This window comes from Notolepis coatsorum (genome assembly GCF_963971535.1).
Source record: "Notolepis coatsorum genome assembly, contig: SUPER_1_unloc_1, whole genome shotgun sequence".
In the NCBI taxonomy this organism is placed as follows: Eukaryota; Metazoa; Chordata; class Actinopteri; order Aulopiformes; family Paralepididae; genus Notolepis; species Notolepis coatsorum.
Window position 1 is genome coordinate 106,554 of NW_028174886.1, and position 17,735 is coordinate 124,288.

A 17,735-nucleotide genomic window follows, 5' to 3' on the forward strand; every position below is an offset into this window, starting at 1 on the left:
ATATATCTATGGCAAGGAGTGTCTCGCAGAGGGGGGCTCAATCAGGAAGTAGCAGCATTAGTTGCACTCCATGAAGGTGAGGGGAATTGGATTTTGTAGGAGGTAAAGGATACCAGTAGATGGCGGCAAATACCCTAACAAGTGGTCGGCCGCTGTTAAACCTCAAAAAGAAGAAGAAGAAGAAGAAGAAGAAGAAGAAGAAGAAGAAGAAGAAGAAGAAGAAGAAGAAGAAGAAGAAGAAGAAGAAGAAGAAGAAGAAGAAGAAGAAGAAGAAGAAGAAGAAGAAGAAGAAGAAGAAGAAGAAGAGGCAGGAAGTGCCACACACAATATCGTCCGGGGGGAACTACTATTCCCAAAAACAGTTCTGTGTGAATTATGTACAGTCACTACAATGTATCCATTTAGCTTACAACTTTATGATAACTATTATAACAGTTATTACTATAATGTGTATTGTATAGGTTCGTTTAAATGCTTAGTATTTAGTTTAAAGCCTTTTCAATCACTTCTGTGACTCTGGCAGGAGCACTCATTCAAGGGTACTACGACTATGCTTGCATCTCATGGTACCAAAGCACCTCAAAGGCGCTTAAAACAAAATTACAAACATCACAAAACAAACTGGTCAGACTACTACTTGACCTTACCCCCAGAACCCACCTCACCCCTGCCCACTTTGACAACCTAGGATGGCTTAGAGTAGACGACAGAGTACAGCAACTTGCAATGGGCCTGGTCTACAAGATACACTACACGACTAAGGTACCCATGTACATGTCAAAATACTTCCCAAAGGTCAGTGAATACCACAACCACTACACCAGAGGGAGCTCCACAAATCATGTTAAACCCAGATTCGGCTCAAACAAGGGACTAAACACGTTTTGCAATTATGCCACATCAATGTGGAACGCCCTACCCAAAGCTGTAAAGGAATGTGAATCCCTACCCACATTCAAAACCGCTCTTAAAGAGCACCTATGGGAGGCTGCAATTCGAAACTGGCCCCTGTAAATGCCCAAAACCCCCACCACCTCCTAATAGACAGTCTCCTCCCCACCGCATGTATATATTCCCTCCCCGCCGTATGTATATCTCTCTCCCACCCACCCACCCCCTCCTAATGTACAGTCCCCTCCCCATCATATGTATATACTCTGTCAGGATCTAGGGGTAACAGTACTGTATATTTGAATACCGTTTATGTCACAAATGTATCAGTACTAAATACCTATATGTCCCTATGCCATAAATGTCATGTATGTTGTGTATGTCATAAATGTCTATATGAATTGAAAATGGGGGACCCTGATGGAAACAAGACAAACGTCTTTCTCAGGTCTGCATCCCCTTAACAATTGTGTGTATTGAGCCGTACTGTATTGTACCCATTCTGCAATCTGTTAAATAAAGTTTTCATTCATTCATCATTCATTCATTCATTCTGTGTGCTGCACACTTGTGCTTTTATTTTGGAAAAGGAGTCCGACCGGAAGGAAGTGATGTTGTTGTTACCGCTGCTGCCGACGTCACGGTTAACCAGAGTTTCACACATCTGCTGCTAGCTGCGTTTAAACAGTTACATTTGTGTTGTTTTTAGTAATACTTTGGCCGATCTACCGGTAAGCTGCGTTACCTTTGTTGTTTGACAATGTCATGAGTGAAGCTCAGCTCGCCTCTAACCCGACGAACACAGTGTTTTATAGTTTAATAACCAGGAGCTAACGTTAGCTTGCTGCTAGGCAACAAGTCAGACGCTGCTTCACCAAGTAGCTGTAACTAATATTAATAACTAGTCAGGTAACTTAGACTTCACCAAGTAGCTGTAACTAGTCAGGTAACTTAGACTTCACCAAGTAGCTGTAACTAGTCAGGTAACTTAGACTTCACCAAGTAGCTGTAACTAGTCAGGTAACTTAGACTTCACCAAGTAGCTGTAACTAGTCAGGTAACGTTAGACTTTACCAAGTAGCTGTAACTAGTCAGGTAACTTAGACTTCACCAAGTAGCTGTAACTAGTCAGGTAACTTAGACTTCACCAAGTAGCTGTAACTAGTCAGGTAACTTAGACTTCACCAAGTAGCTGTAACTAGTCAGGTAACTTAGACTTCACCAAGTAGCTGTAACTAGTCAGGTAACTTGGACTTCACCAAGTAGCTGTAACTAGTCAGGTAACTTAGACTTCACCAAGTAGCTGTAACTAGTCAGGTAACTTAGACTTCACCAAGTAGCTGTAACTAGTCAGGTAACTTAGACTTCACCAAGTAGCTGTAACTAGTCAGGTAACTTAGACTTCACCAAGTAGCTGTAACTAGTCAGGTAACTTAGACTTCACCAAGTAGCTGTAACTAGTCAGGTAACTTACCGGTAGACATCACCAAGTAGCTGTAACTAGTCAGGTAACTTAGACTTCACCAAGTAGCTGTAACTAGTCAGGTAACTTAGACTTCACCAAGTAGCTGTAACTAGTCAGGTAACTTACCGGTAGACATCACCAAGTAGCTGTAACTAGTCAGGTAACTTAGACTTCACCAAGTAGCTGTAACTAGTCAGGTAACTTAGACTTCACCAAGTAGCTGTAATTAGTTGGGTAACTTAGACTTTACCAAGTAGCTGTAACTAGTCAGGTAACTTAGACTTTACCAAGTAGCTGTAACTAGTCAGGTAACTTAGACTTCACCAAGTAGCTGTAACTAGTCAGGTAACTTACCGGTAGACATCACCAAGTAGCTGTAACTAGTCAGGGAACGTTAGACTTTGAACAGAGTCGCTAAGAAGACGCTCATTAAGTGACACTTGGCTATTATTGTTGTTGAAGTAGGTGGTATATCGTTGGACTTACTGCTGTAATAATAATAACTGCTTGGACGTGTTGACCATCAACCAAACCAGTTTATAGCTGATTATTCCTAAAGTAAGTGAGTTCAGTCTGAGCTGAGCTGCTCACATGTTGTGATTTAAACAGTGAGTTCAGTCTGAGCTGAGCTGCTCACATGTTGTGATTTAAACAGTGAGTTCAGTCTGAGATCAGCGGCTCACATGTTGTGATTTAAACAGTGAGTTCAGTCTGAGATCAGCTGCTCACATGTTGTGATTTAAACAGTGAGTTCAGTCTGAGATCAGCTGCTCACATGTTGTGATTTAAACAGTGAGTTCAGTCTGAGATCAGCTGCTCACATGTTGTGATTTAAACAGTGAGTTCAGTCTGAGATCAGCTGCTCACATGTTGTGATTTAAACAGTGAGTTCAGTCTGAGATCAGCTGCTCACATGTTGTGATTTAAACAGTGAGTTCAGTCTGAGATCAGCTGCTCACATGTTGTGATTTAAACAGTGAGTTCAGTCTGAGCTGAGCTGCTCACATGTTGTGATTTAAACAGTGAGTTCAGTCTGAGATCAGCTGCTCACATGTTGTGATTTAAACAGTGAGTTCAGTCTGAGATCAGCTGCTCACATGTTGTGATTTAAACAGTGAGTTCAGTCTGAGATCAGCTGCTCACATGTTGTGATTTAAACAGTGAGTTCAGTCTGAGATCAGCTGCTCACATGTTGTGATTTAAACAGTGAGTTCAGTCTGAGATCAGCTGCTCACATGTTGTGATTTAAACAGTGAGTTCAGTCTGAGATCAGCTGCTCACATGTTGTGATTTAAACAGTGAGTTCAGTCTGAGATCAGCTGCTCACATGTTGTGATTTAAACAGTGAGTTCAGTCTGAGCTGAGCTGCTCACATGTTGTGATTTAAACAGTGAGTTCAGTCTGAGATCAGCTGCTCACATGTTGTGATTTAAACAGTGAGTTCAGTCTGAGATCAGCTGCTCACATGTTGTGATTTAAACAGTGAGTTCAGTCTGAGCTGAGCTGCTCACATGTTGTGATTTAAACAGTGAGTTCAGTCTGAGCTGAGCTGCTCACATGTTGTGATTTAAACAGTGAGTTCAGTCTGAGATCAGCGGCTCACATGTTGTGATTTAAACAGTGAGTTCAGTCTGAGATCAGCTGCTCACATGTTGTGATTTAAACAGTGAGTTCAGTCTGAGATCAGCTGCTCACATGTTGTGATTTAAACAGTGAGTTCAGTCTGAGATCAGCTGCTCACATGTTGTGATTTAAACAGTGAGTTCAGTCTGAGATCAGCTGCTCACATGTTGTGATTTAAACAGTGAGTTCAGTCTGAGATCAGCTGCTCACATGTTGTGATTTAAACAGTGAGTTCAGTCTGAGATCAGCTGCTCACATGTTGTGATTTAAACAGTGAGTTCAGTCTGAGATCAGCTGCTCACATGTTGTGATTTAAACAGTGAGTTCAGTCTGAGATCAGCTGCTCACATGTTGTGATTTAAACAGTGAGTTCAGTCTGAGATCAGCTGCTCACATGTTGTGATTTAAACAGTGAGTTCAGTCTGAGATCAGCTGCTCACATGTTGTGATTTAAACAGTGAGTCCAGTCTGAGATCAGCTGCTCACATGTTGTGATTTAAACAGTGAGTTCAGTCTGAGATCAGCTGCTCACATGTTGTGATTTAAACAGTGAGTTCAGTCTGAGCTGAGCTGCTCACATGTTGTGATTTAAACAGTGAGTTCAGTCTGAGATCAGCTGCTCACATGTTGTGATTTAAACAGTGAGTTCAGTCTGAGATCAGCTGCTCACATGTTGTGATTTAAACAGTGAGTTCAGTCTGAGATCAGCTGCTCACATGTTGTGATTTAAACAGTGAGTTCAGTCTGAGATCAGCTGCTCACATGTTGTGATTTAAACAGTGAGTTCAGTCTGAGATCAGCTGCTCACATGTTGTGATTTAAACAGTGAGTTCAGTCTGAGATCAGCTGCTCACATGTTGTGATTTAAACAGTGAGTTCAGTCTGAGATCAGCTGCTCACATGTTGTGATTTAAACAGTGAGTTCAGTCTGAGATCAGCTGCTCACATGTTGTGATTTAAACAGTGAGTTCAGTCTGAGATCAGCTGCTCACATGTTGTGATTTAAACAGTGAGTTCAGTCTGAGATCAGCTGCTCACATGTTGTGATTTAAACAGTGAGTTCAGTCTGAGATCAGCTGCTCACATGTTGTGATTTAAACAGTGAGTTCAGTCTGAGATCAGCTGCTCACATGTTGTGATTCCCCCAGAAGCGGCTCCTGGACGTCATGACGCTGCAGTGGACCGCGGTGGCCACCTTCCTCTACCTGGAGGTGGGAGTCCTCCTCTTCCTCTGTGTGCCATGTATCTCAGCTAGGAGGTAAGCTAGGCTACCCCCCCCCCCCCACTCCACCCACCCAACCCCCTCCATTACAGTTTCTTCCCCCTCAAATGTATATACTCTCTTTTTACACTCCTTTTGGACACACAAACAGTACTGTATTTGTAGATCTGGTATGTCATAAATATATAGATGTAGCAGTACTGTCTATCTGTATGTCATGTATGTCATGATGAATAGAAAATGGGGGACCCTGATGTAAACAAGACGAAAGTCTTTCTCTGGTCTGCATCCCCTTAACAATTGTGTGTATTTGAGCTGTACTGTATTGTACCCATTCTGCAATCTGTTAATAAAGTTTTCATTCAGTCATTAATTCATGCAGGAGGTCATCTAGGCTACATGCAGTTAACCTGCTTTGTGAGCGCTTGTTCTAACAGCACATGTTAAAGTGTAAGCAGTTGTATCTCCAGGTAAGGTCATCTACAAGTAAACTAGCGACCAATGCTGTCGACGCCAACCCCCCCTCCCCCTGAGGTGTCAGGCTCCCCATTCACTTCATTTTAGGCACCACGTCTAAATATCATACTTCTGAAGTATTTAACAAATTATTATACAGCAATATTATTCAGTGACTGTAATATATTTTCCGTGACTAAAGTTACTTTTGCCATTTTCAAATATTCAGCAGCACAGAAACTATTTCTCCCTTGAGGTGTAGTTTGACCAACTGTCGACTTCTCACAGCGTGTTTAGAATCTTTCTTCCAGCGAGGCAGCAGGTAACAACCATGTAATGGAGCGTCTTTGAGCGTTTGGAAAAGCGCTATATAAATATATATATATATATATATATATATATATAAATCTGATGTGTTATGGTAAAACCACTCCCCGAACATTCCACGCATTCCATTTATCAAAGGTCATAAATCTGTAAAGAAGACACATCAAATCCCATGTAGAACCTTTGACTCAGAACGACCCGTTTACATTGAAATCTGTACAGCAGCAGTTTGGGGGGCCGGGCCCCTGGGAGGAGTGGTCTGGGGGGCCGGGCCCCTGGGAGGAGTGGGCAGCAGGGGGGCCGGGCCCCTGGGAGGAGTGGGCAGCAGGGGGGCCGGGCCCCTGGGAGGAGTGGGCAGCAGGGGGGCCGGGCCCCTGGGAGGAGTGGGCAGCAGGGGCCGGGCCCCTGGGAGGAGTGGTCTGAGGGGCCGGGCCCCTGGGAGGAGTGGTCTGAGGGGCCGGGCCCCTGGGAGGAGTGGTCTGGGGGGCCGGGCCCCTGGGAGGAGTGGTCTGGGGGGCCGGGCCCCTGGGAGGAGTGGGCAGCAGGGGGGCCGGGCCCCTGGGAGGAGTGGTCTGGGGGGCCGGGCCCCTGGGAGGAGTGGTCTGGGGGGCCGGGCCCCTGGGAGGAGTGGTCTGGGGGGCCGGGCCCCTGGGAGGAGTGGGCAGCAGGGGGGCCGGGCCCCTGGGAGGAGTGGGCAGCAGGGGGGCCGGGCCCCTGGGAGGAGTGGGCAGCAGGGGGGGCCGGGCCCCTGGGAGGAGTGGTCTGGGGGGCCGGGCCCCTGGGAGGAGTGGTCTGGGGGGCCGGGCCCCTGGGAGGAGTGGTCTGGGGGGCCGGGCCCCTGGGAGGAGTGGTCTGGGGGGCCGGGCCCCTGGGAGGAGTGGTCTGGGGGGCCGGGCCCCTGGGAGGAGTGGTCTGAGGGGCCAGGCCCCTGGGAGGAGTGGTCTGGGGGGCCGGGCCCCTGGGAGGAGTGGTCTGGGGGGCCGGGCCCCTGGGAGGAGTGGTCTGGGGGGCCGGGCCCCTGGGAGGAGTGGTCTGGGGGGCCGGGCCCCTGGGAGGAGTGGTCTGGGGGGCCGGGCCCCTGGGAGGAGTGGTCTGGGGGGCCGGGCCCCTGGGAGGAGTGGTCTGGGGGGCCTTCGAGATTAAAAAAAAAAATATATATATATATATATTTTTTTTTTATGTTGTGGGACTTGTACAGCACTTTGTTCAACTTTGTCAGTGCTGTAAAGTTTAAACCTTTTTAAATCTTAGACAAACAAAACACTTTGCTTTCATGAAATATTGTAAGCCGTCATTTGAGGCTTTATAAAAGCAGCACAATGAACACAAATCTGTCCTCATCTTAAATAACAAACAGCATTGCTTGTTGTAGTTAACAAAGATAATAAATAAAGTCATATTTTTTTTATATTTTTTTTTATAATCAAATTTTATTTTCATATTCGAATTCCATGCCCATCGAACGAAGCTCCGAAGTATTTAAGACGGCCCTACTGTGCATGTAGATAGTTGTGTTGTGTAGATAGGGAGCACATGCAGTGTGTGTCTGTCCTCTGTGTTCACGTGTGTCGTGTCCTCTGGTGTCTTGTGTCCGTTTTACTTCCAGATGGCAGGCGATATTTCGGCTGAGGATCTGGAAGAAGATGGCCGGCTTCTGGAACAACTTCTTCCTCACCATGATCATAATCCTCATTGTTCTGTTCCTCGGTGAGATTGACACCAACGCACTCGCTGTCTTAACCCTTTCACTGCGACAATACAGAAGGTTAACCCTGTCACTGCCACACGACAACGTGTTAACCCTTTCACTGCCACACTACAGAAGGTTAACCCTTTACTATCACACTACAGACGGTTGACCGTCTGTAGTGTGATAGTAAAGGGTTAACCTTCTGTAGTGTGGCAGTGAAAGGGTTCAAACTAGGGATGTTCGATATTGGCTCTTCTACCTATACCGATATTGTCCAACTCTTAATTTCCGATACCGATATCAACCGATACCGATATATGCAGGGTCCCCCCCCCCCCTTATATTTCAGGTAATTAACATTACATATCTCTTGTTGTGGAATTAACGCAACATTATGCATACTTTTGACAATAAATAAAATCAGAATTTGTTCTTACTTGCTTGCCCGGGTAAATAAAGGTTAAATAAATGTTTTTGAAAACCGATACAGATAATTTCCGATATCACATTTTAATGCCAATGTCGGACCTCCCTAGTTAAAACACTTGGCCTGTCCAGTGTCCACAGTGGCCCCACGTCGACCGGGCCAGACGAATACATCGGACTTGACTTGACTATAATACAAAGCAGTCTGTACGTCTGAGTTCAGTGAAACTCTACTCTATACCAGGACTAGGTTCTGTCTCCTGTGGGCAGTACAAACGTCACTACACATTCAGAAAACACATTCAGAAAACTATCTTAAGGGAGCGGAGAGTTCGCAGGAAAAGCAACCCACCCCAAATATAAGGTTCAAAGTGCAGTGTCCAGTCCCCAGGGAGTTCAACACGTGTAATCCCTCTCTGATTGGATCACATTTGTATTCATTCATTTCAACTCACTATGAATAGAAAATGGGGGACCCTGATGTAAACAAGACGAAGGTCTTTCTCTGGTCTGCATCCCCTTGACAATTGTGTGTATTGAGCCGTACTGTATTGTACCCATTCTGCAATCTGTTAATAAAACATTTCAATCAATCGATAGGGATTCAATGTTTTGAACTTGTATATGGGATGTTTGAACAATGGACGCCGAGTCTCTTCAGATTAGCACTAGGCTACATAATATATTATTAGTACGCATGTGTCACAGGGTGAAATGTATGCAACATAATCAAACAGGTCTTGGGCTTGTTGTGATGTCATCGCCTCCTCCGTCTCGTTCTCCCAGACGCCGTGCGCGAGGTGAGGAAGTACTCGGCCGTGGACGAGCGCGTCGTGGACGTCAAGCTGCACCCCAACGTGCTGGACCATCGGCACATGAAGCTGTTCCGAGCCCAGAGGAACCTCTACATCTCTGGCTTCTCCCTCTTCCTCTGGCTGTGAGGACGCTCTACATTTAACCTAATGAACAACACTCGTCCATAACCTCTCCTCAGGGCCCCTTAACCCTTTCACTGCCACACGGCAGCCGGTTAACCCTTTCACTGTGACAATACAGAAGGTTAGCCCTTTACTATCACACAACCGACGGCGATGCTCCATCATTAGCGAATTTGAATGCACATACATAGCTAGTTAAATATCACAACTTGTGTCATTGTTCATCATTGGGGGAAACTAGCCAATAGCTAGCCTATAGCTAACTTTATAGATAGCTAGCCTATAGCTAACGTTATAGATAGCGAACGTTAACTAACGTTTGCAAACAAAGCTAACGTTATCCAGTTGACATTACAGATCATAATAGCTATGATAACGTTAACGAAGTGAGAGTAGGGATTAGGAAAATGTTAATGTAGTCCCGAGTGTAGCGGGGACGGTAGAGAGAGAGGCAGCACTTAATTTGCGTGTAACGTTAGTCAATAACATTAAGAATAGAGAGCTGCAAACGGAAATTAATGCCCAGTCCTTGAGAGAACGGTTTCCTGGTCTACTGTCACCACCTTACGGTACAGAAGTCCGGCTAGTTATAACAAGCACGTTACATGACCGCCACTTCGGCCCTGGAGAACGCTCCCCTGTACTCCACTACGGTTCAGATTAATACAGTTAGGAGAACGCTCCCCTGTACTCCACTACGGTTCAGATTAATACAGTTAGGAGAACGCTCCCCTGTACTCCACTACGGTTCAGATTAATACAGTTAGGAGAACGCTCCCCTGTAGCTACTGCACTACGGTTCAGATTAATACAGTTAGGAGAACGCTCCCCTGTAGCTACTCCACTACGGTTCAGATTAATACAGTTAGGAGAACGCTCCCCTGTAGCCTACTGCACTACAGTTCAGATTAATACAGTTAGGAGAACGCTCCCCTGTAGCTACTGCACTACGGTTCAGATTAATACAGTTAGGAGAACGCTCCCCTGTAGCTACTCCACTACGGTTCAGATTAATACAGTTAGGAGAACGCTCCCCTGTAGCCTACTGCACTACGGTTCAGATTAATACAGTTAGGAGAACGCTCCCCTGTAGCTACTGCACTACAGTTCAGATTAATACAGTTAGGAGAACGCTCCCCTGTAGCTACTCCACTACAGTTCAGATTAATACAGTTAGGAGAACGCTCCCCTGTAGCTACTGCACTACAGTTCAGATTAATACAGTTAGGAGAACGCTCCCCTGTAGCTTACTGCACTACAGTTCAGATTAATACAGTTAGGAGAACGCTCCCCTGTAGCTACTGCACTACGGTTCAGATTAATACAGTTAGGAGAACGCTCCCCTGTAGCTACTCCACTACGGTTCAGATTAATACAGTTAGGAGAACGCTCCCCTGTAGCTACTCCACTACGGTTCAGATTAATACAGTTAGGAGAACGCTCCCCTGTAGCTACTCCACTACGGTTCAGATTAATACAGTTAGGAGAACGCTCCCCTGTAGCTACTCCACTACGGTTCAGATTAATACAGTTAGGAGAACGCTCCCCTGTAGCCTACTGCACTACAGTTCAGATTAATACAGTTAGGAGAACACTCCCCTGTAGCTACTGCACTACAGTTCAGATTAATACAGTTAGGAGAACGCTCCCCTGTAGCTACTGCACTACGGTTCAGATTAATACAGTTAGGAGAACGCTCCCCTGTAGCTACTGCACTACAGTTCAGATTAATACAGTTAGGAGAACGCTCCCCTGTAGCTACTGCACTACAGTTCAGATTAATACAGTTAGGAGAACGCTCCCCTGTAGCCTACTCCACTACGGTTCAGATTAATACAGTTAGGAGAACGCTCCCCTGTAGCTACTCCACTACAGTTCAGATTAATACAGTTAGGAGAATGCTCCCCTGTAGCTACTGCACTACAGTTCAGATTAATACAGTTAGGAGAACGCTCCCCTGTAGCTACTGCACTACAGTTCAGATTAATACAGTTAGGAGAACGCTCCCCTGTAGCCTACTGCACTACGGTTCAGATTAATACAGTTAGGAGAACGCTCCCATGTAGCTACTGCACTACAGTTCAGATTAATACAGTTAGGAGAACGCTCCCCTGTAGCTACTGCACTACAGTTCAGATTAATACAGTTAGGAGAACGCTCCCCTGTAGCTACTGCACTACAGTTCAGATTAATACAGTTAGGAGAACGCTCCCCTGTAGCCTACTGCACTACAGTTCAGATTAATACAGTTAGGAGAACGCTCCCCTGTAGCCTACTGCACTACGGTTCAGATTAATACAGTTAGGAGAACGCTCCCCTGTAGCTACTCCACTACAGTTCAGATTAATACAGTTAGGAGAACGCTCCCCTGTAGCCTACTGCACTACAGTTCAGATTAATACAGTTAGGAGAACGCTCCCCTGTAGCTACTGCACTACAGTTCAGATTAATACAGTTAGGAGAACGCTCCCCTGTAGCCTACTGCACTACGGTTCAGATTAATACAGTTAGGAGAACGCTCCCCTGTAGCCTACTGCACTACAGTTCAGATTAATACAGTTAGGAGAACGCTCCCCTGTAGCTACTGCACTACGGTTCAGATTAATACAGTTAGGAGAACGCTCCCCTGTAGCTACTCCACTACAGTTCAGATTAATACAGTTAGGAGAACGCTCCCCTGTAGCCTACTCCACTACAGTTCAGATTAATACAGTTAGGAGAACGCTCCCCTGTAGCTACTCCACTACGGTTCAGATTAATACAGTTAGGAGAACGCTCCCCTGTAGCTACTCCACTACAGTTCAGATTAATACAGTTAGGAGAACGCTCCCCTGTAGCTACTGCACTACAGTTCAGATTAATACAGTTAGGAGAACGCTCCCCTGTAGCTACTGCACTACAGTTCAGATTAATACAGTTAGGAGAACGCTCCCCTGTAGCCTACTGCACTACAGTTCAGATTAATACAGTTAGGAGAACGCTCCCCTGTAGCTACTCCACTACAGTTCAGATTAATACAGTTAGGAGAACGCTCCCCTGTACTCCACTACGGTTCAGATTAATACAGTTAGGAGAACGCTCCCCTGTAGCCTACTCCACTACGGTTCAGATTAATACAGTTAGGAGAACGCTCCCCTGTAGCTACTGCACTACGGTTCAGATTAATACAGTTAGGAGAACGCTCCCCTGTAGCTACTGCACTACAGTTCAGATTAATACAGTTAGGAGAACGCTCCCCTGTAGCTACTCCACTACGGTTCAGATTAATACAGTTAGGAGAACGCTCCCCTGTAGCTACTCCACTACGGTTCAGATTAATACAGTTAGGAGAACGCTCCCCTGTAGCTACTGCACTACGGTTCAGATTAATACAGTTAGGAGAACGCTCCCCTGTAGCTACTGCACTACAGTTCAGATTAATACAGTTAGGAGAACGCTCCCCTGTAGCTACTCCACTACGGTTCAGATTAATACAGTTAGGAGAACGCTCCCCTGTAGCTACTCCACTACGGTTCAGATTAATACAGTTAGGAGAACGCTCCCCTGTAGCTACTCCACTACAGTTCAGATTAATACAGTTAGGAGAACGCTCCCCTGTAGCTACTGCACTACAGTTCAGATTAATACAGTTAGGAGAACGCTCCCCTGTAGCTACTGCACTACAGTTCAGATTAATACAGTTAGGAGAACGCTCCCCTGTAGCTACTGCACTACAGTTCAGATTAATACAGTTAGGAGAACGCTCCCCTGTAGCTACTCCACTACAGTTCAGATTAATACAGTTAGGAGAACGCTCCCCTGTAGCTACTGCACTACAGTTCAGATTAATACAGTTAGGAGAACGCTCCCCTGTAGCTACTGCACTACAGTTCAGATTAATACAGTTAGGAGAACGCTCCCCTGTAGCTACTGCACTACAGTTCAGATTAATACAGTTAGGAGAACGCTCCCCTGTAGCCTACTGCACTACAGTTCAGATTAATACAGTTAGGAGAACGCTCCCCTGTAGCTACTGCACTACAGTTCAGATTAATACAGTTAGGAGAACGCTCCCCTGTAGCTACTCCACTACAGTTCAGATTAATACAGTTAGGAGAACGCTCCCCTGTAGCTACTGCACTACAGTTCAGATTAATACAGTTAGGAGAACGCTCCCCTGTAGCTACTGCACTACAGTTCAGATTAATACAGTTAGGAGAACGCTCCCCTGTAGCTACTGCACTACGGTTCAGATTAATACAGTTAGGAGAACTCTCCCCTGTAGCTACTGCACTACGGTTCAGATTAATACAGTTAGGAGAACGCTCCCCTGTAGCCTACTCCACTACAGTTCAGATTAATACAGTTAGGAGAACGCTCCCCTGTAGCTACTGCACTACGGTTCAGATTAATACAGTTAGGAGAACGCTCCCCTGTAGCTACTCCACTACGGTTCAGATTAATACAGTTAGGAGAACGCTCCCCTGTAGCTACTCCACTACGGTTCAGATTAATACAGTTAGGAGAACGCTCCCCTGTAGCCTACTGCACTACAGTTCAGATTAATACAGTTAGGAGAACGCTCCCCTGTAGCTACTGCACTACAGTTCAGATTAATACAGTTAGGAGAACGCTCCCCTGTAGCTACTGCACTACGGTTCAGATTAATACAGTTAGGAGAACGCTCCCATGTAGCTACTGCACTACAGTTCAGATTAATACAGTTAGGAGAACGCTCCCCTGTAGCTACTCCACTACGGTTCAGATTAATACAGTTAGGAGAACGCTCCCCTGTAGCTACTGCACTACGGTTCAGATTAATACAGTTAGGAGAACGCTCCCATGTAGCCTACTCCACTACGGTTCAGATTAATACAGTTAGGAGAACGCTCCCCTGTAGCTACTGCACTACAGTTCAGATTAATACAGTTAGGAGAACGCTCCCCTGTAGCTACTGCACTACAGTTCAGATTAATACAGTTAGGAGAACGCTCCCCTGTAGCTACTGCACTACAGTTCAGATTAATACAGTTAGGAGAACGCTCCCCTGTAGCTACTGCACTACAGTTCAGATTAATACAGTTAGGAGAACGCTCCCCTGTAGCTACTGCACTACAGTTCAGATTAATACAGTTAGGAGAACACTCCCCTGTAGCTACTGCACTACGGTTCAGATTAATACAGTTAGGAGAACGCTCCCCTGTAGCTACTGCACTACAGTTCAGATTAATACAGTTAGGAGAACGCTCCCCTGTAGCTACTCCACTACGGTTCAGATTAATACAGTTAGGAGAACGCTCCCCTGTAGCTACTGCACTACGGTTCAGATTAATACAGTTAGGAGAACGCTCCCCTGTAGCTACTCCACTACAGTTCAGATTAATACAGTTAGGAGAACACTCCCCTGTAGCCTACTGCACTACAGTTCAGATTAATACAGTTAGGAGAACGCTCCCCTGTAGCTACTGCACTACAGTTCAGATTAATACAGTTAGGAGAACGCTCCCCTGTAGCTACTGCACTACAGTTCAGATTAATACAGTTAGGAGAACGCTCCCCTGTAGCTACTGCACTACGGTTCAGATTAATACAGTTAGGAGAACGCTCCCCTGTAGCTACTGCACTACAGTTCAGATTAATACAGTTAGGAGAACGCTCCCCTGTAGCTACTGCACTACAGTTCAGATTAATACAGTTAGGAGAACGCTCCCCTGTAGCTACTGCACTACAGTTCAGATTAATACAGTTAGGAGAACGCTCCCCTGTAGCCTACTGCACTACAGTTCAGATTAATACAGTTAGGAGAACGCTCCCCTGTAGCCTACTGCACTACAGTTCAGATTAATACAGTTAGGAGAACGCTCCCCTGTAGCTACTGCACTACAGTTCAGATTAATACAGTTAGGAGAACGCTCCCCTGTAGCTACTGCACTACAGTTCAGATTAATACAGTTAGGAGAACGCTCCCCTGTAGCCTACTGCACTACAGTTCAGATTAATACAGTTAGGAGAACGCTCCCCTGTAGCTACTGCACTACAGTTCAGATTAATACAGTTAGGAGAACGCTCCCCTGTAGCTTACTGCACTACGGTTCAGATTAATACAGTTAGGAGAACGCTCCCCTGTAGCTACTCCACTACGGTTCAGATTAATACAGTTAGGAGAACGCTCCCCTGTAGCTACTGCACTACAGTTCAGATTAATACAGTTAGGAGAACGCTCCCCTGTAGCTACTGCACTACAGTTCAGATTAATACAGTTAGGAGAACGCTCCCCTGTAGCTACTGCACTACAGTTCAGATTAATACAGTTAGGAGAACGCTCCCCTGTAGCTTACTGCACTACGGTTCAGATTAATACAGTTAGGAGAACGCTCCCCTGTAGCTACTCCACTACGGTTCAGATTAATACAGTTAGGAGAACGCTCCCCTGTAGCTACTGCACTACAGTTCAGATTAATACAGTTAGGAGAACGCTCCCCTGTAGCTACTGCACTACAGTTCAGATTAATACAGTTAGGAGAACGCTCCCCTGTAGCTACTGCACTACAGTTCAGATTAATACAGTTAGGAGAACGCTCCCCTGTAGCTACTGCACTACAGTTCAGATTAATACAGTTAGGAGAACGCTCCCCTGTAGCTACTGCACTACAGTTCAGATTAATACAGTTAGGAGAACGCTCCCCTGTAGCTACTGCACTACGGTTCAGATTAATACAGTTAGGAGAACGCTCCCCTGTAGCCTACTGCACTACGGTTCAGATTAATACAGTTAGGAGAACGCTCCCCTGTAGCTACTGCACTACAGTTCAGATTAATACAGTTAGGAGAACGCTCCCCTGTAGCTACTGCACTACAGTTCAGATTAATACAGTTAGGAGAACGCTCCCCTGTAGCTACTGCACTACAGTTCAGATTAATACAGTTAGGAGAACGCTCCCCTGTAGCTACTGCACTACAGTTCAGATTAATACAGTTAGGAGAACGCTCCCCTGTAGCCTACTGCACTACGGTTCAGATTAATACAGTTAGGAGAACGCTCCCCTGTAGCCTACTGCACTACAGTTCAGATTAATACAGTTAGGAGAACGCTCCCCTGTAGCTACTGCACTACAGTTCAGATTAATACAGTTAGGAGAACGCTCCCCTGTAGCTACTCCACTACGGTTCAGATTAATACAGTTAGGAGAACGCTCCCCTGTAGCTACTGCACTACAGTTCAGATTAATACAGTTAGGAGAACGCTCCCCTGTAGCTACTCCACTACAGTTCAGATTAATACAGTTAGGAGAACGCTCCCCTGTAGCTACTCCACTACGGTTCAGATTAATACAGTTAGGAGAACGCTCCCCTGTAGCTACTGCACTACAGTTCAGATTAATACAGTTAGGAGAACGCTCCCCTGTAGCTACTCCACTACGGTTCAGATTAATACAGTTAGGAGAACGCTCCCCTGTAGCTACTGCACTACAGTTCAGATTAATACAGTTAGGAGAACGCTCCCCTGTAGCTACTGCACTACAGTTCAGATTAATACAGTTAGGAGAACACTCCCCTGTAGCTACTGCACTACAGTTCAGATTAATACAGTTAGGAGAACGCTCCCCTGTAGCTACTGCACTACGGTTCAGATTAATACAGTTAGGAGAACGCTCCCCTGTAGCTACTCCACTACGGTTCAGATTAATACAGTTAGGAGAACGCTCCCCTGTAGCTACTCCACTACAGTTCAGATTAATACAGTTAGGAGAACGCTCCCCTGTAGCTACTGCACTACAGTTCAGATTAATACAGTTAGGAGAACGCTCCCCTGTAGCTACTGCACTACGGTTCAGATTAATACAGTTAGGAGAACGCTCCCCTGTAGCCTACTGCACTACGGTTCAGATTAATACAGTTAGGAGAACACTCCCCTGTAGCTACTGCACTACAGTTCAGATTAATACAGTTAGGAGAACGCTCCCCTGTAGCTACTGCACTACAGTTCAGATTAATACAGTTAGGAGAACGCTCCCCTGTAGCCTACTGCACTACAGTTCAGATTAATACAGTTAGGAGAACGCTCCCCTGTAGCTACTGCACTACAGTTCAGATTAATACAGTTAGGAGAACGCTCCCCTGTAGCTACTGCACTACGGTTCAGATTAATACAGTTAGGAGAACGCTCCCCTGTAGCTACTGCACTACAGTTCAGATTAATACAGTTAGGAGAACGCTCCCCTGTAGCTACTCCACTACAGTTCAGATTAATACAGTTAGGAGAACGCTCCCCTGTAGCTACTGCACTACAGTTCAGATTAATACAGTTAGGAGAACGCTCCCCTGTAGCTACTGCACTACAGTTCAGATTAATACAGTTAGGAGAACGCTCCCCTGTAGCTACTGCACTACAGTTCAGATTAATACAGTTAGGAGAACGCTCCCCTGTAAGCTACTCCACTACAGTTCAGATTAATACAGTTAGGAGAACGCTCCCCTGTAGCTACTGCACTACGGTTCAGATTAATACAGTTAGGAGAACGCTCCCCTGTAGCTACTGCACTACAGTTCAGATTAATACAGTTAGGAGAACACTCCCCTGTAGCTACTGCACTACAGTTCAGATTAATACAGTTAGGAGAACGCTCCCCTGTAGCTACTCCACTACGGTTCAGATTAATACAGTTAGGAGAACGCTCCCCTGTAGCTACTGCACTACAGTTCAGATTAATACAGTTA

At 45.7% G+C, this 17,735-nt stretch overlaps 1 protein-coding gene across 1 annotated transcript in view; it reads left to right on the forward strand.

Annotated features, from left to right (window-relative positions):
* The first annotated feature begins 1,500 nt into the window (after positions 1-1,500).
* Positions 1,501-17,735, forward strand: part of LOC311246341 (B-cell receptor-associated protein 29-like) — a 66,208-nt gene continuing 49,973 nt past the window's right edge. Inside the window, exons 1-4 of the mRNA XM_084338484.1 lie at positions 1,501-1,622; positions 5,128-5,237; positions 7,591-7,691; positions 8,887-9,037. Of these exons, the coding sequence (XP_084194610.1) occupies positions 5,146-5,237; positions 7,591-7,691; positions 8,887-9,037 (344 nt within the window). The 5' untranslated portion in view covers positions 1,501-1,622; positions 5,128-5,145. The remainder of the gene's footprint in view (positions 1,623-5,127; positions 5,238-7,590; positions 7,692-8,886; positions 9,038-17,735) is intronic.